General features: G+C 35.5%; 1 protein-coding gene across 1 annotated transcript in view; it reads right to left on the reverse strand.

The window, feature by feature from the left end:
• Positions 1–27,813, reverse strand: part of LOC141336297 (uncharacterized) — a 55,958-nt gene that overhangs the window by 12,709 nt on the left and 15,436 nt on the right. Inside the window, exons 6-13 of the mRNA XM_073841863.1 lie at positions 24,436–24,609; positions 22,484–22,657; positions 20,029–20,202; positions 19,765–19,938; positions 19,637–19,683; positions 13,228–13,763; positions 3,297–3,427; positions 3,080–3,193 (exon numbers count right to left, since the gene is read on the reverse strand). Coding sequence (XP_073697964.1) covers positions 3,080–3,193; positions 3,297–3,427; positions 13,228–13,763; positions 19,637–19,683; positions 19,765–19,938; positions 20,029–20,202; positions 22,484–22,657; positions 24,436–24,609 — 1,524 coding nt within the window. The remainder of the gene's footprint in view (positions 1–3,079; positions 3,194–3,296; positions 3,428–13,227; positions 13,764–19,636; positions 19,684–19,764; positions 19,939–20,028; positions 20,203–22,483; positions 22,658–24,435; positions 24,610–27,813) is intronic.

A 27,813-nucleotide genomic window follows, 5' to 3' on the forward strand; every position in this document is an offset into this window, starting at 1 on the left:
TAAAAGATAAATTAGAAAAAAGGGAACTGGCACGGAGCTAACAGATTATGCGGCCATCTTCTTCGAGGTCCCTCTAGCGCCCCCCTTAAATGTATTTTCAAGATGTGAGGAACACTACCTATTACTGCTTTCAGCTATAAAGGTCTTACAAAATGATATTCCAACAACTGTAACATTAAATAAAGCACATAATGAGATCATTGTCATTCAGTAGTTTGTAAAGTCTAGTTCCAGCTGCAGTGTTGTGTGTGTTATTGATTTGATAAAGCACTGGATAACAAACTAAAATCTAATTGCAGAAAGGTTTATAGTCTGATGTATTGTGTTTCAGAGTGAAGCGCAGCACTAACTTTCACAGGGTTTCTGCAGATATGAAAAAGTGAAATTTAAGACTTTTTAAAGGGATAGTTCACCCAAAAATGAAAATTTGATGTTTATCTGCTTACCCCCAATGCATCCAAGATGTAGGTTACTTTGTTTCCTCAGAAAAACACAAACGAAGATTTTTAACAAAAACCGGTGCAGTCTGCCAGCCTTATCATGGACGTGGATGGGCACCAGACCTTTAAAAGTAAACAAAAACATGCACAGACAAATCCAAATTACACCCTGCGGCTCGTGACGATACATTGATGTCCTAAGACACGAAACGATCGGTTTTTGTGAGAAACTGAACAGTATTTATAGCATTTTTTTACCTTTGATACACAGCCACGTCCATCTGTCATGTGCATCAGTCACGTCACATGTGTAGCGCTTCTGGCGTAGAATACGCAAACGCCGTAAGGGGAAATCAGTGAAAAGTCCCGGATGAGTTTGCGCAAACTAACGTAATCTTTTAGCTTTAAATCGGTTTAAACAATCAGGATACGCGCAAGTAATTACCATTTTGAATAGCCGCTATACCCACAATCTCTGTGCACTGTGTAAACAATGAGTGTCGTATACATGCTACAGATCGCTTCCGGCGTTTGCGTATAGAGCGCGTGCTCATGTGACGTGACTGATGCCAAACTCGTGCACATGACAGATGGACATGGCTGTGTATCAAAGGTAAAAAATGCTATAAATACTGTTCAGTTTCTCACAAAAACCGATCGTTTCGTGTCTTAGGACAATGTATCGTCACGAGCCGCAGGGTGTAATTTGGATTTGTCTGTGCATGTTTTTGTTTACTTTTAAAGGTCTGGTGCCCATCCAGGTCAATGATAAGGCTGGCAGACTGCACCGGTTTTCGTTAAAAATCTTCGTTTGTGTTTTTCTGAGGAAACAAAGTCACCTACATCTTGGATGCATTGGGGGTAAGCAGATAAACATCAAATTTTCATTTTTGGGTGAACTATCCCTTTAAGACCTTTTTAATACCACCTTATATGAAATTTAAGACCGAACCTGTAATGGAAATAGATATTATATTACATGCATACATGTAATATTTAATGTGTTTAATGTAAAAAGTAAACACAATTTCATGGCTGTCATAAATTAAATTTATTACTACAATATACAGTGAACTTTTCATATCAGCAGACACTATTCCACACAAAATATCCCCATAAAAGTACCACTAGAAATATCTGACGTAAAAAAAAAAATCCTGAAGCAATATTTTCATCAGTGCTCTATTAGCTTTTACATCTTAAATCTCCATATTTCATTTACCTTTATAAAGGCCTTTTTTTTACTTTTGAAATGTATGCATTACCTTTGAAATTTATTTTATGAATTTATCAATAAATTCTAAATGGCTGTTAGCAGTGAGATTACGTAATTTACACTGCAAAATTAAAAGTGAGATTAATGTTTTAAATACATTTATTGATTTATAAATATATACATTAGAAATGTTGGGTGTGGAGGCATACTTTTAAACACACTAAACTACCAGCAGGTGGCGGTAAGTCACTTCATGAGCGAGTTATTTCGACTGATTCGAGCAAAACGCTGAATTATAGCAGAACGTTGCTAGGAGAATGCTTCTGCTAATGTTGCATATTGTCTAATATGTAAGTAACTACTTGACTAACTACTTTTTTATTGAGCTAAAATTAATGTAACATTTGTAATTGTGAGAATTTTCAGCAAAAAGCTCACTTGGTATATTACTGAACTATATCATGTTATAAATAAACTATACATTTGAAATTTTTACCTCAGGGTGTTTCTTTAGAGTGCTGTTACATTCATTTGTTTTAAAGTATGTCACAAATAGACCAGAAATACACTATCCATTATCAATTTCTGTTTACATTTAATGTATTAAAATATGAATCTTTCTTGCCTTTGGATGCTTTGCTAGTTGTTTTTGTCACTTCAGTTTTAATCAGGCGGTTTGTTCGGTCGGGCAAGTAAAAAAAAAAAAAAAAAAACATTTTAGAAGTATTTCGAAGGCTGGCGGTCAGCTAGCTCGACCTATATATCTTATTATTACTATTGATAACATTATATACAGAAAAAGGTCGTTTGACCTGTATTCTGCTACTGCGATTCTGAAGACGCAGTAACTTCCACAGAGGGAGAAAAAAATCTAGTTGTTAGCAACTGGCCTCAGCCAAGCACTATATTCAGTTTTTTTCAAGCTAAGTATCGCTAAACTTGCACTTCCCCATAGCTAAAAAGTTAAATCCATTTTACTTCTGCGGTACAATCCGAGAGAGACTCGCGCCAATAACAGAAAGCTGATTGGTTATTGCATGCTGGTCTCATTTGTAGTTTAAATGCAGCAAATTATATTTGGAATAGTGGAATAAAGAACTACAACACCACGGAAACAACAAAGAGAATTTAAAAGAGCATTAGAGGTAGCGTTACATGGACATTGGAAAAATAAGACCTGTGTAAAATTATTTAAGACCTAGAACAGCGAATTTAAGACTTTTTAAGGCCTAAAATTTTGATTTTTAAATTTTAGACTTTTTAAAACTTTTTAAGACCCCGCGGAAACCCTGCTTTCATCTCATGATTCTGTTTTCAGTGTCTTGGAAATCAAAATATTTCTCCTAGTTTTAACTCTCATATTAATCCATTAGTTTCCTCCTAGTTTTACTAGATCTGTCAAAACAATTACATTTACACTCACCTGGGGTCAGAGGTCACTGGTTCATTACTGAATACAGGAGGATGATGCATTGATCGATCACTCTTCAGAGACACACAGCTGGGTTCAGGAGATGAAGATCTCTGCCTCCCCCTGCTGGAATATATATGAGAAAACACAAATATGTCTTCCTTCAGTTCTTCCTGCTGTTAACTTCATTATGAGTCTCTCTGTTGTCTAATAGTAGATAGTGTCTCACCTGGGGTCAGAGGTCACTGGTTCATCACTGAGTTTAGGAGGATGAGGAGTTGATCTGTCACTCTTCAGAGACTCTCTGTTGTGTCTTTGAGATGCTGTTCTCTCACTGCTCCCTTTATTACCCATAATTAACTAGAGACCAAGAGTGTAGAATATAGAATTTATTAGAGATGCTTTGACGTGTCCCAACTAATATCCAGCAACTACTAAATTGTCTCTAGCAATCATTTTGGTCAAACAATTAAATATATGTATATGCTGTTGTAATTTTGGCCTCATCTAAAGTAGGTCATACACTGATATAACCTGAGAAGTTAAAGCATATACACTAGAAAACAGTGCACTTTCACGGCACACATTTAATAGATAAGCGGAGCTAGAATATAAAACATATGAGCACAGTTGAGCTGAATAATGAAGTTTACTGTCTTTAACTTTAAATGTTGTTAAACTGAATGCACACAGCAAACTACTCGCTGAAATTAAAAACTCAGACTGAAATCAGAGCGTGTGGTTTATCTGCTAATCAGATTCATGTGAAGGTTGTGTTTGTTACTATAGAGACAGTAGAGTCATCATTGGTCCAGTTCATTTGTAATATTAATATAAAGTGATGTAGAGCGTGATTCAGACACTCAGTCTCTGATGCTGCTGTAATGTTGCTGGATCACATTGTGTAATTGTCTACTGAACATACAAACATAAAAACACCTCTCTTTAGGAATTATGAACATGTTGGTAACCATTACTATAAATAAATACTTTAGACATTAAACTGCAGTCAAAAGTCTATCATTGTGGATTAAGCTGATTAAAATAATAATGGATAGTCACCTCAGATTCTCTGATTTAGGTCATCAGTGTGTGATGATCAGACAAACATGATGCCTGTTGCTTTACTGCTGAAACTCTGATGGAGAAAAGAACAGAAAGGCTTGTGCTTTACACATTTCTATAGTAAACAAATACATATGCATAGGGGCCTATATGTTCATCATGCATGAGACTTGTGTAACAGATATCTCATTATTGATAATCATGACAGCACAACACAAACTTGAAAACATTTACCACAGTAAACAGTGTAAAATAAGAAAGAGTGTCATTTGCTCAGCTTCATGCTGTCACAAACTATATGCATTATACATTTACATATTCATTACAAATTAAAACATGCAAAACATTTAACATTATCAACCCACATTTCAATAGTAAGTAGCCAGGAGTGGATTTGTAAATGTGAACATCTGGAGATCAGGTTTAGTTTAGTGATGAGTTTATGGCATACAGATGTTTTACTGATTAATGTGACACTCATATGAACATATACTTCAACTGAAGAGACACTGAAACTGTTCAACAGTGGGTTACTTAAGGATCAGAGTAAGATGTGTTAAGTGTTCATTGTGCTGTTATATAAACCAACTGAACAAATGATCTAAAGTTACACGAATCAAAAGACATCCGATAATATTCGTGCCATCACAAGAAAATAACTCACCTTAAAGTTTGACATTTGAAGTTTATCAAATCTCCATAATGGCGTCTTCTCGGGCAAGAAATAGTAGCTTTTGTTTTCGTGTTTCCTGAAATAGAGTGTCCACGGTGTTGTGCCCATTTTCGACCCCTGCCAAATTCTTCTTCTTCTTCTTCTTCTTCTTCGTCTTTTTAATGGCGGGTGGCAACCGGCATTTAAGGTGCATATCCGCCACCTACTGTGCTGGAGTGTGGGCCAGAAATGTAAGCATCTAATCACGGTATGACTCAAAAAAAAAAACTTTACTTTACCTTCTTCCTACCTTTATAATTACTTTACCAATCAATTAAATCCTTTTCATTAAACCAGTTTCTTTTAAAAAGTTAAACAAATCTCCCATTATCTGCTCTCCGATTTTAAAAAGATTTTTAAGGCTCAACATGTTTTCTCCAAACTTCAGTACTTCCTCTTTTAATTTTATCCTTTGTTTTTCATATTTGACACATTCACTAATCACATGTTCCGCTGATTCCTCTCCCCTTCCACAATCACACATACCTGAAGGGTGCTTTTTTTAATAAATACATAGTTTTATTTAATCCAGTATGTCCTAATCTCAACCTTGAAATAATGCTACTTTCTCTAGCACATCGACCTGTAGGTTTCCTTTTCCCCACTTCTTGTATAATATTGTATAAATGCCGCCCTTTCTTTCCTTCACCCCATTGTCTCTGCCATGTCTTCATAACATTTTCCTTTATTTTTACTTTAACTTCAGCTTTACTTACTGCCACTTTTGTAATTATGTCAAGTTTCAAAGCTTTCTTAGCCAACATATCTGCTGTTTCATTTCCTTCAATCCCCCTATGAGCTGGAATCCACATAAATCTGACCGCTGCATTAATATGCTGCAGTCTGTATACAGTCTCATATATTTCGTACACAATATCAAGTCTGTTATTAGATGATACCGACTGAAGAGACATTAATGATGATAGGCTATCAGAGCAAATTAAAACCTTGGTAATTTTGTTTTGTTCCACCCACTGTAATACGCTTAAAATAGCTAACATTTCCACAGTAAATACTGTCAGATGATCAGAGGTTCTTTCCTTAACATTTACCTTTAGTTCTGGAATAGTGAACGCAAAACCGGTAAAACCACTCTTAGGATCTTTTGAGCCATCCGTAAATGCAGCTATAAATGAATTATATATAGACCTTATTCTGTCCTCCACTTTTTCAACCCAGTTTCCTTTCCCATTAAGTCTTTTTATTTCTCCTTGAATATAGAAGTCTATAATTAGTGGTGAAAACAACCAAGGCGGCGTCCTTGAACAAGGAACAGTAGGACTGAACTTACTCTCCTGCAATTTCATTTCAATTGCTATTTTACTAGATGCCCAAGCAAAGCATTCTGTCTTAGCCTTCCCACTTTCCCAACAAGGGGTAAGACACTTAACTGTAGGATGACATCTTTCATTATGACCTTTTAGATTGGCCCAATAGTTCATCATCAGTTGCTCAAATCTTAAGCTTAATGGCAGGGCCGTGCACAGACCTTTTGAGGGGCATGTGCTGAAACTGAAAAAAGGGCACCCCCAACCCCTCCACGAACCCCTCCACCACCAAAAAAAATAAAAATAATAGGTCTACATGTTATACACAATTATAATGACATATGGCAAAGGCATTTAAAGACCATTTAATTTCTAAATTATATTTTATGATAGCTTGGCATTATACAGTGCAAATACACCTGGCCTTCTAGTAAAGTTTACCAATTTGCCTCTTGGGTGGTTGTCTGTGTATTATTTGTCCTGTGTTTGTGAATTGGTTGTGCACTCTCTCTTATTTAGTTGTGTAAGATGTTCATTTTCTTTTTTCTTTGCTTTGCGTACATGCAGATTACATTCTGCATGATAAAATATATAGAATGCACAGTGACCTGATGATTCTCATTCTCATTGTGTAAAGTTTTTTTCAATTTAATACAACATTATTACAGTAGTAAACCATAATAATAATAATAATAATTAGTTACATTTATATAGCGCTTTTCTAGACACTCAAAGCGCTTTACAGTGTCAGGAGTGTCTCCTCATCCACCACCAGTGTACAGCATCCACCTGGATGATGCGACGGCAGCCATAGTGCGCCAGAACGCCCACCACACACCAGCTTACTGGTGGAGAGGAGACAGAGTGATGAAGCCAATCGGAATATGGGGATGATTCGGAGGCCATGATGGTCAGAGGCCAATGGGCAAATTTGGCCAGGATGCCGAGGTCACACCTCTACTCTTTTCGAAAGACATCCTGGGATTTTTAATGACCACAGAGAGTCAGGACCTCGGTTTAACGTCTCATCCGAAGGACGGTGCTTTTTGGCAGTATAGTGTCCCCGTCACTATACTGGGGTGCTAGGACCCACACAGACCACAGGGTGAGCACCCCCTGCTGGCCTCTCTAGCACCTCTTCCAACAGCAACCTAGTTTTCCCAGGAGGTCTCCCATCCAGGTACTGACCAGACTCAACCCTGCTTAGCTTCAGTGGGCGACCAGTCTTGGGCTACAGGGTGATATGGCTGCCAAAACCATGTCTTTCTATGTTTATACATGTAAAGACGAGTGGGGAGAATACAATACTAGATTTTTTTAAAAATCTAGCCAGCAAATACATGCATAATATAATAGCATCGTAAACTTTAACCTACCATGCTGTGTGACCATAGGCTATATAATATGATGAAATGTTAATAAATTACATCAAGTAATTTACATGCATCAGCATGTAAATTACTTTCGGGCAGGTACTCTTCAGATTTTGGTTGCCCGAAAATTAATTTAACTGGCCCAAATAAAAATAGACCTTTTTTTAAAATATAGAAAATCAGATAGGAGCCTAAATGTCAATCAAAAATGTTTTCAATACATAAATATAAACAAATATCAAGGAAGGAATTTTATTTCACTATTTGGTGTATCTGCAGAATTTTTAAATATCAATTTAAGGCAATGTATGACCTTTTTTATGAGCTGCACAAGTAAAATGAACAGTATGAGTAGGATTGGACAATGTACGGTAGAATATTTAGCCATAAAATGGCATGATTTATAATTCAGATACAGGTTCACACCAAAATATCTTATACAATGGCATTTCAGCCTTTATACCATTTAAAAGGGATAAATCAAGTATATCATTTATTATATTTATTTAAAACATAAATATTACTGTCTTAATTGTTTAGATTTTTACAAGGCACATTAACTTCATTCACATTTACAACAACTGCGTTTGCTGCATAAAAACATAGGTCGATAATTGCAATCATTTGACCATTAACAGCTGAAAAAATGTGGAAATAAAAATTCTCTGTCATGGGGGGCGCTTTAGGAGCGCTGAAATACTACGGTTTCCATAGGAATGGCTGTATAAAAAGCAGCATTAATGCAGTTTTATCAGGCATGAAATGAAAATGCCAAGGACACGTTTCTGAGGACAATCGGTTCCATTCAGATACATTCATATAAAGACATCAGTGCCGTGTTTTGACTTTGAAACATGCAGTGCACATATTTATTCAGTACCATCGTTGCCTTCTGAAGTTTTATCCAGCCCTATCACGATTCTTGTCTTTCCGTCCCCAAATGTAAGACCTCCTAAATTATAATTAAGACTTTTCTTATACTATTTAAAATATTTAAAACTTTTTATGACCTTAAATTTGAGGAGTTTTTAAGGACCTGCAGGAGCCCTCTCCTTTACAATAGTCAAACATTTTGGTAGCCCGACTGAAAACACAATAGCCCCGGGACGTCGGGCTAGCAATTTTGCGAGCCCTGGACTAGTGTTTATTTCATAAAGACAACGTTGCACTTATTCAAACAAGATATTTTACCGTTACAAGACGAAGACGTTCATCTGCTTCTGCTATAAAAGTTCGCGGCGCTCAGGGGGCGGAGTTGTGAAGTTTGACTGACAGTTTGAGCGGTTCTAAGAGATGCGCTTTTTAATGCATTTAATTGGTTAAATATTTGTTAAAAAGACAAACAGACGTAAAGGGTTACCAATAGCATTGGTTTATAAAAAAATAAAAATAAAATCTCCCCCCCAAAAAGGGCACTTCCGAGTGTAATTACAAAAAGGGCATGTGCTCTGCACAGGTTGAGCCCTACCTGTGCACGTGCCTGATCAAATCAGAAAAGTTCTTAGATAAAATCAAGGATGTTTTCTACGTAAGTCTTTATAAATGAGGCCCCAGAAGTGTGAATTTATACACTACCGGTCAAAAGTTTGGAATCGGTAAGACTTCTAATGTTTTTTAAAGAAGTCTCTTATACTCATCAAGGCTGCATTTATTACAGAAATACAGAAAAAAAACTGTATTATTGCAAAATGTTATTACAATATAATATTGATTTTTATTTTAACATACTTTACAATATAATTTATTCCTGTGATGCAAAGATTAATTGTCATCAGCTGTTACTCCAGTCTTAAGTGTCACGTGATCTTTCAGAAATCATTCTAATATACTGATTTATTATTATAATTATCAATGTTGAAAACTGTGCCTCGAAATACTTTTTTTTTTTGGAACCTGTGATTCGTTTTTTTTTTTTTTTCAGGATTCTTTGAGTAACAATCGAAAATGTGAATCTATGCTATCACTTTTTTATTAATTAAACACATCCTTGGTGAATAAACATTTTTCTTTTTTAAAAAAGAATACAAATTTACTGACCCCAAACTTTGAAACAGTAGTATATGTTGTTAGAAAACCTTTCTATTTTAAATAAATGGTGTTCTTTTTGACCTTTTATTGTTTAAAGAATCCTGAGAAAATATCACAGATTCCCAAAAAATATTAAGCAGCACAAGTGTTTCCAACACTGATAATAAATCAGAATATTAGAGTGATTTCTGAAGGATCACTGAAGACTGGAGTAATGATTCTGGACATCTTACTGATTCCAAACGTTTGACTAGTAGTGTATATTGATTGTATTTTCTGTTTAAACTAATGTGAGTTTCAGATTTTCTTGTGACCAATATTTCATAGTTTTTGAGTGTCACTGTTATTTCATTTTACAGGACAATGAAGACCAGACAGGAAATGAACAGCTTGTGATGGCAGTAATTGTGACCAAGACAGGAGCTTCCAGTGACATTGAAATTGTTGTCGAAGGGGAGAAAGTTGTAAGATGTTCCCAGGGCTTGCTGTGTCCTCCTTGGTTTGACATATGCACTGAATCTCCATTATCCCAGGCATCTAAAGTATATTTCTGAGGTACTACAGAAACTTTTCTTGGACTTGGATGCTTCAAAGCTGTCAAACAGGGTCCAGTCACTCAGGTCTACCTTGAAGGTGTTCCCAGGGCTGTAAGTTAAGTTTAAGTCCAGTTGTTTAAATCTACAGTTTTAGAAGATTCAAGTGTAAAGTTTCTACAGTGGTTCAATGTTGTTGAAAAAATTTATTTTTATTTTATTTTTTGTGTTTGTGTAAAAAAGGGGGTTTATTTGAAACAATGTAACAACGTGTACCCAAAAAAGAAACCGTGTTTTCTAGACTTGAAATTATATGTCTTAGAAAATATTGTGGATAAAAACCAGTTGGTTCTGTTGGAAGACGGAATGTTAATTACTAATAGATGCTATTGTGATTGTTGACAATAAAGCATAAGTTTGTAATTAATCTTTAACATCTGTGTCTTTTATTCACACCTGGAATCATATTTTAATAAAATGTTATTATAAAAGTTTAATTAAAAGTAATAATACTTTAATTAATTAAAAAGTAATAAACTTTAATTTAATTAAAAGTAATAAAACTATTCCTTTAAGTAGTATTTATTAATGAAAACAATATGTTTGTTTAAATATTACTTAATTTTTTATGTGTGCTATTTGCATCTACTTCATTTGAATGGCTAATTTTTAAGGAGCTCATTTGATTAAATCTAACTCAATTCTCAATTGTTGTTGAATTTAATTAATAATATTGCTTGTAATAATCTGTTGCCACAATTTTATTGAGTAGATGTAGGGTATTATTTTTTAGAGTGCAGTAGTATGTGGAGGAAAGTAATAGAATATATTATTATACTCTTGAAGTAATATTCTGATATCGCGATTCAATTGAAGATCATTTGATCTGTGTTTGTCACACAATAAAATGATTTACATGGTCAGATTCTTGAGAATGTGATAAATGACTTGTCTGTTTTGTGAAAAATATAAGAAAAACACATTCAAGACATCAATTCTAAACATAATTTTACAATCATCTATACCTCAGTAAACACATGGCGTTTATATCTCTCTCAGTACGCTATCTTACCAGTACATACAAAGATAAATGAAAGTGACACTAAGTTTACTAACCATTCAGAAACGCCCTGTTCAAGCCGTAATTGCCGAACTTGTTCGCGGGTGTCATCTTGTCCCGGGTCCAAACAGCTATGGTTGCACAGGTGTGTTTTCAAAGCTTCCCGCGACCATTGTTTCCCCAAACTGTCCCCTCTACTGTTGTCTAGACAACACCTCATGTGTGATGTGATGACGCCCCACAGAACTGAGGGCTGAGCAGAGGTTCATATCATTTAAAGGGCCATGTACTAACATCGGTTGCTGAGAATAGAGCTATTTTTACCAGGTACAAATAAGTGTTTCTTTTTACACAACCATTATGAATGTTTAATCAAAGTATATTACAGACTTTTGATTGGGACCCTAAAGCATCATATTAACTTGTGGAAAATGGGCATCTGATGACGCCTTTAAGTTGACTAGAGTTCAGAGAGAAAATAAAAACATTTATTCTTAAGCTTAAACAACAGTAAAGCAGGACACAGAATTAGAATAATGAAGAATGTCAGCGTACCTGTTGAGGAGAGTGATTTTGATCAGCATCATCAGTCTTTGACCGCAGGGACACAGTTGTGGCTTTCCATTCATCTCAGTTTCTTCATCTTACAGTTTGGATGTTTGTGTCCATCATTAACTCTGCACCCAAACCATTCATCTTCTTTATTCTCTCTCAAAATCTGTCCCTATAATCCCAGATAGCTTTGAGCAATTATTTAACAACAGATTTGAACTTTAACCAAACTACTGAATTAGACAATCTGACCTTACAAACCCCTGTTTATTTGAACTACTGTCATTAGTAAGAAGTGTGGAGAAGTGAGTGCATTACCAGCCAGAAATGTTTGGGCCACAACTGAACACCACTACACACACACACACACACACACACACACACACTACACACACACACACACACTACACACACACACACACACACACACACACACACACACACACACACACACACACACACACACACACACACACACACACACACTACACACAGACACACACACACACACACACACACACACACACACACACACACACACACACACACACTTTTGTATTTTTATGTTTTACGGGTTCATTGCTTTGGCTTAATAGTTTTTCTATTGTACAAAGTGTATTCTCTAACTCCTTACCCTAACCCTACCCCTCACACAAAACTACAGCCATTTTTTACATTCTTAAAACACCTTATTTTTGTGATTTATAACCAAAAAATATCCCCACAAAGTCAAAATGTACTGGTATTACTGACGTTTGCTCAATATAACACAGTTAATACTAGGTACAAACACACGTCTCTCTCATGCACTCTTTCACTGAAAACAGAAATCTTTACCTCTGTCTTTGTTCAGGTTAAATTTTAAATATAGTATATATAGTCTCAAAAGACTAGTTTCCGATTGTATTTACAGCATTATATTAATGCAGATTTTTGTAGAGATGAATCTAAGCAGACAGTGATGTGAATGTGATCTGAGTGAGAGCTGAGGCTCAATCTGTTGTGTTCATGGAGATCTAGTAAAGCAGAAAAGACCATTATTTGAGAAGAAGAGATGCTGATGAAGATTTTCTAGTGATCAAGCAGCAGATTGAAGCTCCTGAAAGACTGGAATTACAGCCAGATCAACTGTGTTCAGCAGCGATACTGTGAGTGTTTGGACACAATTCATTTAGAGAACTGAGTGTTAAATCACCGCAGACACAAAAATAAAGCAGACGATCAGGAGACAGATTCATTCTGAGTCAATTCAGCCTCTGTTTCATTCTGATCTCAATCACATTCATGATTATTCACACTGTCATCAGTTCATATCACAGATTCATAAACAAGTTCATCATTAAATGAGTCACAAATGTACTTTTATGAAATTCTGATGATCAGTTTACAATATAAATATTAAAGCAAACATATTCCTCTATTAAAGATTCAGATCAGTATGTGTCTGATCTAGATTATAACTTCTGGATGACAATGAAAAACTAATTACAAATAAATGAATACAGATGTAATGATGTGAGATTAGATGACTGTGAACATCAGAAAGAGGATTTACAGACAGTCTCTCTATCGTTTAATATCACACAGAGACACTGAGGAACCAGGATGAACTATAAATCCAGCACAGAGTGGTTTAGTGAATGTGGTGTATAATGTGTGTAAGTGTGTGAGTGTGTGTGTGTCAGAGACACTGTAGAAGGACAGAGAGCCCATCGACACGTCCACATACACTCCTACTCTATTAGAGGATGAACGGATGACAGGTATATTAGTGCTGTTCTTATTGTGCCAGACAGTGAATCTGTGATCAGAGCAGAACAGACTCCAGGATTTGTCATTTAATCCAAACACACAGACTTCACTCTCTCCTTTCCTGCTGATTCCTTTATATGACACTGATAGACCAGAACGATCTCCGCTCCATTCAGTCTCCCAGTAACAGCGTCCAGTCAGACTCTCAACACACAGAACCTGAGGAACATCAAATCTGTCTGGATGATCAGGATACGGCTGAGGATCTCTCACATGTGTGATCTTCCTGTTGTCATCAGACAGAACGAGTCGAGTGTTTGCTGTGTTTGGATCCAGAGTGAGATCACAGGCATCTGAACACAAGAAGAGAGAAACATCAAGAACAGCTCAACAGTGAAGATGTCTGTGTGTGTTTACAGCTTTGACTAGATTTGTCCAGAATGTCCTCACTATTCACAGATGTGTTCACTAATATAGAGAAAGCTGGTTTAAATGTTAAAGCATAACGATAGCAGGTTTCTGCAGCAGCGGCTCGCTTTGGTTTTCAGATGATCCTGTGTGTGTTTGTGTGACTGTGAACAACATCAACACTTTCTATTTACAGTGTGTTTCTGCAGCGTTGATCATTGGAGCCAATCACAGACGAGTTTGTTGAGAGTGTGAACACAACGGCCAATCAGAGTCATTTATTCAGAATCTGCTCAATACACCAGAGTTTGTTCAACATGAGCTCTCCCAGAAATATGAGAATAAATATAGAGATATATATTTTAGGAAATATATTTCTTGGCCATTTTTTGTTTATACAATGTCACCACTTTCACTTTTACTGTGTGAGTGTGTATATATATATATATATATTATACGCACATTTTTTACAATATTTATTTACTGCTATTTTCCATCAAGACAAAAAAAAGAGTATTTTTTTTCCACAATATATTTTACATTTATAAATACTTTTAAAAATACATGTTTAAATATATAAATAAATATATATAAATATATATGCATTTCTCACACTGTCAAAAAGAAGATCACATGACTGGTAACAACGGCTGCCAAACAAAACTCATCCCAAAAAAAGAAGATTTCTAGCTTTTTTTCAAATGGAATTTACTTAATTTTTTTTTTTTTTTTTTTTTACAGAATTTTAAAGTGGAAGATGGATGGACTTGCAAGTGCAATTTGTGTCATAATATAAAACAACAATGCTGGAAAAACCACAAGTCTTAGTCTGGATAAAAGGCCAAAATATTGAGAAAAACTTGCATTTTCCAATCTATCTAGATTAATATGGATGTAGCTTACAGTTTTTGTCATCTGCTTACACACACAATCTTTACTTGTCACACAATTTGTGAAAGCTGACACTCAAACACCAGAAGCACACACCAAATCTGCAAAACCATACGCTAATTCTCAGTCTTTGACTCGGTTTTTAATTTCGTAAAGCACTTTTTGTAAAACACAACACACAATACATTCTCTATGTTACACCCAAAAATCTAACAGGAAGTATCTTGATTTCCTTTTTCAAACACAAGCGATGAAGATGCCACACTAATAGATCAGTGCCTCACACTAACTCCTCTCTTGTGCAAACACTCATGGCTTTACTAAACACCAACTAAACATGGCTTTAGAATAGACCTTGAAATATACTTTGGAATTAGGGGTGGGCGATATGGTAAAAATATCATATCACGATTTTTTCAAGAAATATCACGATTCACGATTTTATCACGATTCTTTGTCAAGTTGTCTGAGTAGTACAGCCAAATTAATTTTTCTATTTTAAAACCAAAACCTTACAAGGGAACAAAATATAAAATAAAAAGAATGGCAGATATTTAATCTTTGTCATTATTTTCTTTGTTTTAAAAAAATAAGAACAAAGATAAGCTACATGTTACAAATACACATACTATACAAATAAAACAAACAGTGCTTTAATTTTCAGGTACAGTCCATGTATTTATCAGTAGCATTCAAGAAATTGAATTAACAAATATAAAAATAAAACACTATATACATTATATACATAAATTATACATAGAAGCAACATTTAAAGCAACTGTATTGAAGTTCTTCAGTCAAGAGCAGTGAGTGATTTTCCTTTGTGTTTTGTTTTATTAGTGTATCATCACCCAAAAATGACAATTCTGTCATCATTTACTCACTCTCGCATTTTTTTAAGCATAAAACATGCTGAACATAAAACTTATTTTGAATAATGTGGGTAACCAAACAGTTGCTGGGTCCCCAGTTACTTCCATATATTTTATTTATTTATTTTAAGTCAGTGGGGACCAGCTACTGTTACCCACATTCTTCAAAATATCTTCTTTTGTGTTAAGCACAAGAAAAAAAAATTAATAGAGATTTAGGACATGTGAGTGACAACATTTTTGGGTGTACTGTCCCTTTAATGACAATCGACAGCATGTTTAGCTCTGTCGCAGAGCTGCACGCATCTATACAGGTGTGCATCCGTTTTTCTCTTAACTGTTTACTTTCACTTTAGACAACCGACTGTGTTTAAATGTAATCCTTGCGTGTTTTTGACAGTATAAGCAAATTAAACGCCAAAGATAGCTCAGTTTAGTAATCAGGTGCTGTCTGACAGGCTTTTAGCGCACGTGCTTCAGGTTTACGCGCTCATGGAGCGCATGCCAGAACAGCGCGCGGACCAAATGGCGTTATTTTACCGGCAAGACTTTGAAGCACATTCAAATAATGTACTTTTGTGATCGCGAATATGAATAAGTGCAGTGTCCCGTGAGTGAATGTACAGTATATTAAGACGGAGGCACACTGTAGCACGATACTACGATATTTATTCAAAAGCAGATCGTGGAGACATTTTAATCGTCCACGATCAAAAATCGTCATATCGCACACCCCTACTTGGAATAATCACCTTTTTCAAAATTATGTTTGGTTTCAGTCCAGCTACTGTACACATGCTTGATATACACTACCAGTCAAAACAGTACGATTTTTAAATGTTTTTAAATGTTTTTTTATTGTCTTCTGCTCACCAAGCCTGCATCTATGTGATCTAAAATACAGCAAGAGCAGTAATATTGGGATATATTTGACTATTTACAGTTTTTCTCAGTTGCAAAAACACTATAACCAGACTTTTGACCTAAAATTACAAAACCATAAAAATGACACCCATTTCCCTAAACTATAAACACTATTCTCCTGCTTTAGTCAGATTTGGTGAACTGTTACTGTAAAACTCTACACACAAATCCCTTCATTTCTCCTCAAAGACCATGTGGTCATTTAGAAACACTAGCATTCAATATTGTTCACTTGAGTCTGCAAAGTTTGAGCTCAATTAGCACACAATTATCAGTAATTACAGAGAGCCAGTATTTATGTGCTTGTCAAAACCATTCACGCACTTTTTTGTTAACTGCGAAACAGAACGTTGTAGGGGTGGAACGGTTCACGGAAGTCACGGTTCGGTATGATTTCGGTACAGTGGAGGGAAAAGCAAAACAAAAATGCAGAAGGCAATAGTGTTGTCAAAAATATCGATATTTCGATAAATATCGATACTGAAATATCTGAACGGTACCAATACTAATTTCCCGAAGTATCGATACTAGCCGAGCTGTCACTTTCACTTTCACTTCTCCACAAAGGCGCGTGAAGCGAAGGCGAATGCGGCGCCCCCGTAACCGGCTTTGTTTGATAAAGAACACAGCAGGAGTGCTTTCTGGAAATATTTCGGATATGAAGCAAATGAAAGCATACTTGGAAAGTACACAAGCAAGCCAATATGTAAGAGTTGCTACAGAGCAGTGCTAACAAAAGGCGCTAACACCACTAATATCGCAAAGCACCTGAAAGACAGACACCCGGATCTATAACTGTTCTCATTTTAATATTACTGAATCATTAAATAAGACCATTATTGTTGCTGATATGAGTGTTGTCTCGTATGTTTATTTTTTTTTATTTATTTATTTTTTTTTTACCGTAGTTGGTTAATATGGTCAGATTGAGGAGATTGATTGAGTACTTTAACTGCGGTCAAATGTAAATTAACTGCGCTTATTTAACTTTATTTTTTTTTAAAAATCATTACTTAAATTCTGTAATTTGTCTTAATGTCTATCCAGTGAGCAACTGAGCATTGTTTTCGCGTGTGATGCACGCATGCACGTTTGCATGCATGGATCGGTGAATATGAATCCGGCATTAAAATCTGTTCATCAGATAATGTTAATCTATTAACCAGCATTTATGAACGATGAGCAATGCATTTGTTACAGTATATTTTAATCTTTGATAACCGTAGGTAATAAAAATACAATATACGGATCATGTTAGTTCTGGTCCAATAAAAAATATTAACAGATAGAACTTTGGATTTTAATTAGTTCATGTGTTAGTAAATGTTAGTTTAAATTAACTTTTAACTAAGATTAATAAATGTTTTGGAAGTATTTTTCATTGTTTATTCATGTTAACTAATGTTAACAAATATATTTTACAATTAACTTAAGTTCTAAGATTAGTTAGTTCAGTTAATTTTAAAAGTGTGGTCTAAAAAGGAAAAAAAGTTTAACACAACCTACACTACCAGTTGTATTTGAACAACAAATGAAGTATGAAGCAAACTCAAATGAAGCAAAGAAGCTGAACAGGGCTGTAGCAGTGTACATATGCATATACCTCATTCATGTTCTAGACTTGTATGTTATATTTATCTTTAAATTAAAAATGAAATTCATCCCCTTAATATTGTGGCAGTTTTTTTTTCTCTGTGGTATCGAAAATAGTATCGAATATCGATATTTTTCAAGGTATCGTATCGAAGTTAGAAATTCCAGTATCGTGACAACACTAGAAGGCAATTAGATGTATTTCCACTCACATACCCAGCAACAACCGCTGAACAACGGCAACACACAGTCCTCGTCTTTTCCACCACTCTCTCGCCTGTACTACTGTAACTGACTGGAAAAGCGAAGTTTTCCCAAACTTGCGATCTAAGGGGCCGTTCGCTTTCTTCCTGATCAACAAAGCGCTCGGGCGCTTGCGCTCCGGAAGCTTCTGCCGTTTCTAAGCAACCATCAGCTGCGCTCTAGCTCCAAGCCTATGCGTCTCCATGCACTGTTTCTTCTATTAGCGTCAAAATAATGGGGGCTTGACAAATCAAAGTTCAGGAAATCCCTGGACCACAATGATGGACCGTCGAGCTGACAAAAAATTGCAGAGTGCCAGAGAATGTAGACGGGCTCTGATAGAGCGCATACATAGGCGGAGCTCGGCTGCATCGACGCCAATCAGAGCTTCAGAGCTAAAGCGGGGCTAAATATTAGCTGTCCCTAAAGAACCCGCGTATCTAACAGTAGTTCCGCATTACATTAATTATTTTGCAGGCAAGTTTTTTTTTATTTTCATACCGTGTATTCTCCGTTTAAATTCATGCACCGAACCGTGACCCCCGTACCGATTCGGTTCGAAACGAATACATGTACCGTTCCACCCCTAGAACGTTGAATTCCTCTCCATAACAACTCCCTTTTATCCAGATTTCTGTAGTCGCTCTGGCGTTTGTCAAAAAGCTCTTTGTGTTCAGACACCAAAGACACCAGCAACTCCACATTCATCTTGCCTTGAGGCCTCTTCATCTACTTTCCTCTTCCTCATTACATCCTCAGCAACACAAGAAAGCAAAAGTGAAGCACAACCGCAACACGGCTGTTGTCGTTTACACACAATAATTCAGAATTCTTCACACTTGTTTCTAAATATTTAAATATACAAAATCAAAGCCAGATGGCACGGCTGCATCCGTTGTTTTGAGAGTTACAGAAGAGTGCAAATACCAGATGCAGAAAGAGGAGTAAGAGCAAAACCAAAAACAGTCTTTTCAGATTAAGTTAGAGCTTCTGTAATAGACCATGTTCTTGTGCATGGAATGACAGAGACAGAACAAAGAGTTACACAGTTTTTACTATTCATTATCTTTGTTCTAATGTCCGTCCTTCAATTTTACTTCTTCAAATGTTATTTCAATTCACTTGATTGCTCCAAATTATCATCTGTTGTATATGTTCTCTATTCTTATGTATGCTTTGGCAATGCAAAATGTGCTTCTGTCATGCCAATAAAGCTGTTTGAATCGAGTGAGTGAGTGAGTGAGTGAGTGAGTGAGTGAGTGAGTGAGTGAGTGAGTGTGTGTTTGTAGACCTACACTTTCGTAGTCCAGCTGTCATCATGATCTCTCCTCCATGATCCACACTATAAACACACAAACACACATTAATGTAGATCTACATCATTCACACACATTTAGTATGATAGTATTAGTGTATGACATACTTGAGTATCTGCAGTTTATAGTTTGGATCCTCCAGTTTGTGTTTGAGCAGCTGGACTCCTGATTCTCCTGGGTGATTGTAGCTCAGATCCAGCTCTCTCAGGTGTGAGGGGTTTGAACTCAGAGCTGAAGACAAATAACCACAGCCTTCCTCTGTCACCATACAGCCAGACAACCTACAGACACACACAGACAGATCATCTACAGACACACATCAACATTATGACTGTCTGACTGTACTTTATCCTTTAGATGTTCTTCAGTACCTCAGTATCTGCAGCTGACAGTTTGGACTCTTCAGTCCATCAGAAATAATCTTTACTCCAGAGTCCTGCAGGTCATTGTTACTCAGATCCAGCTCTCTCAGGACACAGTTTGAGGATTGAAGAGCTGAAGACAAACTCTCACAACACTGAGCAGAGAGATTACAGTCAGCAAACCTGAAAGAGAGCAGAACACACACATCAACATTCAGATCATCTACAGACACACATCAACATTATGACCGACTAACTGTACATTCAGTTAAACTTAATTACACTTTATTGGTGGAATTTCTTCCAAAAATGTTCTTGCATCTCACAGTGTGTACTGTTTCACATCAATACACTTCCACACCAATGAATAACCCAACAGTACAATCAACTCAACTTAATAAAACAATAACAGCAATACAAATACATGGCTACAGTACATTATCTTATATACCAGAGGCCTACAAGACCCCTAATTCTCATTTATAAATATTACAGACTAATAAACAAAGCATTTACATAATCTGCAACTCTAAGTGATATGCCTCATACAAAATGTGAGAAGGGTCAGACATAACTTTTCCTGTGACACCCTGAAGCCCCCTGCAGTGACAGACCCCTTCACCCCCAGAATATGATTTAAACACGAAAAACTAATCCCTCTGATCTGACTGTGCCACCTCAGATTCAATTTCATCCTCATCTGCAGAATGTTTAAAAAATAAGTCTAGTCTTTCTATAGCCTTCCAAAAAAAAAAAAAAAAAAACTTGTTCAAACATCAACTAAATGATCTGACCACTCAGGTATGAATGGATTAAGAATATTAACACTCTGACCATCTCATTATCTACTACTATAGGTTTCTGTGTTGTTGACAATCTGATCTCCTTTTCTAGAGGATTTAATTCTGTTGTATCCTTCTTCTTAAAAGCATTTTACTCTACATCCATCACATGCCTAACATCTTTAGTAATGTACATCTCATTATTCGGACAGATTGTAATCTCTTTAGTTGGTATCACTGACTGCACACAGAAACCTATGTAGTCTGTTAATGCTTTCTTCTCTGGTTTACTGCTCTTCAGCTTAGATTTATACATTTCTACTAGGGATGCAACAATACAGTTAGTCCACGGTTCAATACGTACCTCGGTTTTCGGTTCGGTTCGGTTCTGATATCTTGCCACTTCAGTGTGGGTTTTTTTGGAACAAATTAACAAAATACTCCTGTAAACCTCTGCACGCTAGATAAAGTGTGGTTTAGAATGTGTCTGCTTAATTTTTCTTTTGAGAGAGGTATAATTTTTTAGATTTTTACGCAAAATAGAATGGGTTTCATTCATACTGGATGCCAGAGGGCGCCCTTGTGCAAAAAAAGAAAACACATATGCATCAAAGTAGTAGCGCTAATAACGTTCCGTTCCAGCTTCTCTAATATGGATAAAAGCATCGCTATTGCTGTAACTTATTAAAAACAAGATATAACGGTAAACGTTTTGAATGATGAAATCTAAGGACAATAAACACTCGTCTGCAATAATATATGGTTTATCTGTGTTCTTCAAGCCATCTCGGGTATTTTCATAAGCCATTGCTAATCGACATACATTGAATATGAGTATAGAATTTATCGTCTGCCTCATTCTGTGATGAGAATCCACATCAGATCACAACATAAGGAAGTTATTTCAAACACTCGACTGATGTTGTGAATTAAAAACAAGTTATAATGTTTTTGTAACTTTATTTTATAACTTTTGTTGGACAACAGGTTTAGAAAGGCTTATCATTGCATGTCATTAGAATGGAAGATGCTCTGCGTGTTGCGTTATTTTTTTCAAATATAAGAGAGGAAGCGTTTTCTCATTTCAGCACATGAAATCATGGGCAAACATACAGCAAATTCCAAGAGAAATAAAAGGAAGGAAGATATTTAGATGCAAAACCGAAAAACCGCAATTCACAAGCGTGTATTGAACCGTGGATGTCGTACCGAACGGTTCGATATTATATTGAGTATTGTGACATCCCTAATTTCTACAAGATGTACCACATTATGATCCGAGTTTGCAACCGGTGACCTTATCCTGGACACATATGCTCCCTCCACATTTACTAAACAATTAGCAGCAAGTTACTCTTCTTTGATTGGCCCTTTACATATCACTTAAAACCCAGCATTGTTATATCCAGTTTAAACTGGTTCATATCAACAAGTACTGGAGCGTCTGGATGCTGCATATGAACACAATCTGCCACAGCAGTCACCACTCTCATTGACTTTCCACTGTGAGCTACATAAACCACCACCAGAACACAACCAAATTACCTGGACAGGTAGAAATCAGACTCAAATACTAAATCTCCATGTCTGTGTCACAAACCTTTCCATTCACTTTATACTGATGACACCATATATCTTTATATAGACAGATCCCACATTATCTCTTGTATGTTCTTCAGTACCTCAGTATCTCCAGCTGACAGTTTGGACTCTTCAGTCCATCAGAAATAATCTTTACACCAGAGTCCTGCAGGTGATTGTTCCTCAGATCCAGCTCTCTCAGGACACAGTTTGAGGATTGAAGAGCTGAAGACAAACTCTCACAACACTGAGCAGAGAGATTACAGCCAGCAAACCTGAAAGAGAGCAGAACACACACATCAACATTCAGATCATCTACAGACACTAGTGTTGTCAAAAGTCCCGGTACTTCGGTACCAAGTCGGTACTAAAAAAATTTAAACGTTACGGTACCAGGTTTTCTTAAGTACCGGTGGTACCGACTATCCGGTGAACCCGGTTCTTGATACGCTATTCAAAAGGTGCGCACACACGCACTGCGCAGTTGCGCTCTCTTTATTAAAGCACCGGCGCTGCTGCTGATGCCGCGGCTCTGAATCCACTTGTTGACAAAGAAGAGCCAGGCTTTCTACAATTTTTTTTGGATTTGCGGCTTATCAAGGCGAACATCATAGATCATCAAAAAACTATTTGCAAAGGATGTCGTCTAGCTTCTCTCGAAAGGAGGAAACACATCAAACTTAAAACACCTCAAAGATCGACTCCGGGATCAAATGAAAGAGTTCAAGTAAGGTAAGTTTCATTTTAATTTAATATTTAGAGCATTATTGCATATTTTATTTGAATGTCAGACTGAAATAAACATCACCATTTGTGTAGTGAATCGTTAGCATAAGTGCGGCTAACGCTAATATGCTGGGCCTTATGAATTTGAACCAACGCTCCTATAACTTTTGTTAGAGTAAAAAAAAATAAGGACATGATGTATTTACTATTTTTTACACAAATGACATCTGTATCCAAAATATATGTGTTAGAGAATGTACAAATGTGTCGTTAACAATGTTTATATCCTTAATATGAGTCTGTCAGAAAACGTTCTAGGCTTATTCTTGACTGGATAAATATGAATGCAGTTTGGATTGAATAAAAGTACAATCAAATAAAACACGTTTTATCCCCCGTTTAGTTTGGTAATACTTTAAAATAAGATCAAATTCATGCATCATCTAACATAAACTTAAAGTAAGTGAAACATATATTTTTACAACATTAATTCATGTTTGTGAATGTTATTTAATACAAAAAGACATGATCATGTTTGTTCATGTTTAACTGATTAATATGATTTTATGCATTCGTAAATGTTGAAATTAGCCTAACCTTATGAAGAATAATTGCCAACTACTGTTTATTGTTAGGCGTTTGTTTTGTTATTGTTTATCTAACAAATGAAAATTGTAGTGTTTTTAATACTGCAGTTTTCATCTGTGATAGACACTTGTCTTAATATATGTAATCTTATCTAAATTTATTATAACAGCTGAGGTTGGTTTTTTACTGAAAATTCATATTTTGCTGGTGTCAATGATCTAATGTCGCATCTGGTCAGACTTAGCTCACTGCTTTACTTAAGTATATTATATTTCTTTTTACAGTTGCAGATTGAGGAAGATCATGAAAGACCCCAGCGAACTCCAAAACAGACAACAGTACAGATGTTTTTCAGCAGCAGCAGCAGAAATATGACAAAAAGTTTTGGGTGAAGCTTGTTTACATTTTTTATGCCTGTAATTTATTTAGATGTTATTTCATTACTAAAATGGTTACAATCCTTGAAATACTTTTTTAACCTGTGAAAAAACTTTTAACACAATTTTACATTAGTATAAAGAATGGCACTGTTTTTTGTACGTTAATAAAAAAATAGTGTGTTGCTCAATTAATATGTTATTGTGTTTTGCTTTGGTACCGAAATTGGTACCGAGAACCGTGGATTTTCAATGGTATTGGTACCGAATACTGAAATTTTGGTACCGTGACAACACTAACAGACACACATCAACATTATGACCGGTTAACTGTAAATGATCTCTTCTATGTTCTTCAGTACCTCAGTATCTGCAGCTGACAGTTTGGACTCTTCAGTCCATCAGAAATAATCTTTACACCAGAGTCCTGCAGGTGATTGTAACTCAGATCCAGCTCTCTCAGGACACAGTTTGAGGATTGAAGAGCTGAAGACAAACTCTCACAACACTGATCAGAGAGATTACAGCCAGAAAGTCTGGAAGAGATAAATAATAATAATAAAGACATGTAAAGAGGTTTTTAATAGTACAATGACAAAACAACAGAAAAGAACAAGTAGAAGAAGAATAAGTTACCAATCAAATGAAATCATTATTAACAAAATTAATTTGTACTACAGAAGTGGCACAGAAGAACAAAAGTGTCTTGTAGGTGTATTTTCATGTTTAATGAGGCTCAGAGGCGGCAAGAGAGCAATCAAATTCATAAATTCATGTTGAGATTAATGTTTTAAACTAGGGGTGTAACGATATTACAAACCGAACCGAAATATCGCGATACACCAACCACGATACGTATCGCGGTACTCTCACGCCCCTTGCTGCCCAATTGTTGAGGTTGACATCACTTGTCTCTAACTAATTTAACCAATTTAAACATCTTTATTTGATCTCATTTGATTAAATTGTATCAGTAATGATGAACTTTTGTTCTAAATTTAGTTCTAAATATTATATTCTAAAGTTAGTATTTTCCAATTGCATGTCATGTCATGTGACTTGAGTGAGCGATCAAACTCGGTTACTACTCGACATTAAACTGCGGTCAAGCCAGCCGCGCTTCAAAAATACACGGTCAAACCAGCCGCACTTTTTTTTTTATTGCGCGTGTAATCGTGCACTTACGGTACGGGTACTGAGAGCAGGCAAAATGCATGTGAAGAAGCTGTCAAACCGGCGTTTCCTATATACTTTATATTCGTATGTTTATAAATACTTTACATTAGTCCATAAACGTTTGCATTGTATATTAATTATTCTTAATTATTTATTAATGTAAAAAAAATAATACTATTGTGTTTTATTCCGTTTTTTTATTTTGATGTTTGTGTGTGTGTGTGTGTGTGTGTGTGTGTGTGTGTGTGTGTGTGTGTGTGTGTGTGTGTGTGTGTGTGTGTGTGTGTGTGTGTGTGTGTGTGTGTGGGCTCTCTCTCTCTCACTGACTATGTAGAAGAAGAAAACTGTATAAACGTGTATAAATCCTTTTATGTATAAACGTTTGTATTTGTACATTATTAAAAATAATTTATTATTGTACATTATTAAAAATAATTTATTAATGTTAATATAAATGTTTTTTTATTTTTTTTATTTTAATGTTTGTGTGTGTGTGTGTGTGTGTGTGTGTGTGTGTGTGTGTGTGTGTGTGTGTGTACAAATATATAATGTTTGTAAATACTTTTATTTTGATCCTGGCTATCAATGTTTTAATTTCAAGTCATTTTACTGTACAGTTTCAGTGAAAATTAAAAGCAAAATCATCCCAAACATACTTGCACTTGTATAATTTCCTTATATAGGTTAGCTCATACAAAACAACATGTGTCCTAGCACTTGGATTATTTCCATATATTTAAATACTCAAAAAATATTCCTTTATAGGTTAGCTCATTCTTTCAATTGATCTGTATTCAGAGTGACCCTGACTATCAGTGTAGTTATTTTCAAGACATTTTACTGTATAGTTTTGGAGAAAATTAGAAACAAAATCACCCTAAACTACAAAATGAGTCCTATAGCACTTGCACTGTATCCCATTTTCCAACACTCATAAAAAATATTCCTTTATAGGTTAGCTCATTCTTTCAATTGATCTGTATTTCAGAGTGGACCCTGACTATCACTGTCATTATTTTCAAGACATTTTACTGTATAGTTTTTGGAGAAAATTAGAATCAAAATCACCCTAAAACAACAAAATGAGTCCTATAGCACTTGCACTGTATCCCATTTTCCAACACTCATAAAAAATGTTCCTCTATAGGTTAGCTCATTCTTTCACTCCATCTGTATTCAGAGTGACCCTGACTTTCACTGTAGGTATTTTCAAGACATATTACTGTATAGTTTTGGAGAAAAACAATAACAAAATCACCCTAAACAACAAAATGCATCCTGTTATTTGCACTGTTTCCCATTTTCCAACACTCATAAAAAAATGTTCCTCTATAGGTTAGCTCATTCTTTCACTCCATCTGTATTCACAGTGACCCTGACTATCACTGTAGTTATTTTCAAGACATTTTACTGTATAGTTTTGGAGAAAATTAGAATCAAAATCACCCTAAAAACAAAATGAGTCCTATAGCACTTGCACTGTATCCCATTTTCCAACACTCATAAAAAATGTTCCTCTATAGGTTAGCTCATTCTTTCACTCCATCTGTATTCAGAGTGACCCTGACTATCGCTGTAGTTATTTTCAAGACATATTACTGTATAGTTTTGGAGAAAAACATAACAAAATCACCCTAAACAACAAAATGCATCCTGTTATTTGCACTGTTTCCCATTTTCCAACACTCATAAAAAATATTCCTTTATAGGTTAGCTCATTCTTTCACTCCATCTGTACTCAGAGTGACCCTGACTATCAGTGTAGTTATTTTCAAGACATAGTTTTTGGAGAAAATTAGAATCAAAATCACCCTAAACAACAAAATGAGTCCTATAGCACTTGCACTGTATCCCATTTTCCAACACTCATAAAAATGTTCCTCTATAGGTTAGCTCATTCTTTCACTCCATCTGTATTCAGAGTGACCCTGACTTTCACTGTAGGTATTTTCAAGACATATTACTGTATAGTTTTGGAGAAAAACAATAACAAAATCACCCTAAACAACAAAATGCATCCTGTTATTTGCACTGTTTCCATTTTCCAACACTCATAAAAAATATTCCTTTATAGGTTAGCTCATTCTTTCACTCCATCTGTACTCAGAGTGACCCTGACTATCAGTGTAGTTATTTTCAAGACATATTACTGTATAGTTTTTGGAGAAAAAACAATAACAAAATCACCCTAAACAACAAAATTTTCAAGACATTTTACTGTAAAGTTTTGCAGAAAAACAATAACAAAATCACCCTAAACAACAAAATAAGTCTTATAGCACTTGCACTGTATACCAATGTCCAACACTTGTCCAAATTTTTCCTCTATAGGTGAGCTTATTCTTTCACTCCATCTGTATTCAGAATTGTATAAACAGATTTTAAGAAATGCTACATTAGATGGAACACCAAGAGAGTGCAATAAAAAGAAAGCTTTATTATTATTATTATTATTATTATTATTATTATTATTATTTATTATTATTATTTTATGTTAATTTAATTGTAAGTTATTTGAATATTTCATTGAAACAACACTGCTGTATTTGAAACTTGCATTTATT

The sequence above is a fragment of the Garra rufa genome, chromosome 6, assembly GCF_049309525.1.
Source record: "Garra rufa chromosome 6, GarRuf1.0, whole genome shotgun sequence".
NCBI lineage: Eukaryota > Metazoa > Chordata > Actinopteri > Cypriniformes > Cyprinidae > Garra > Garra rufa.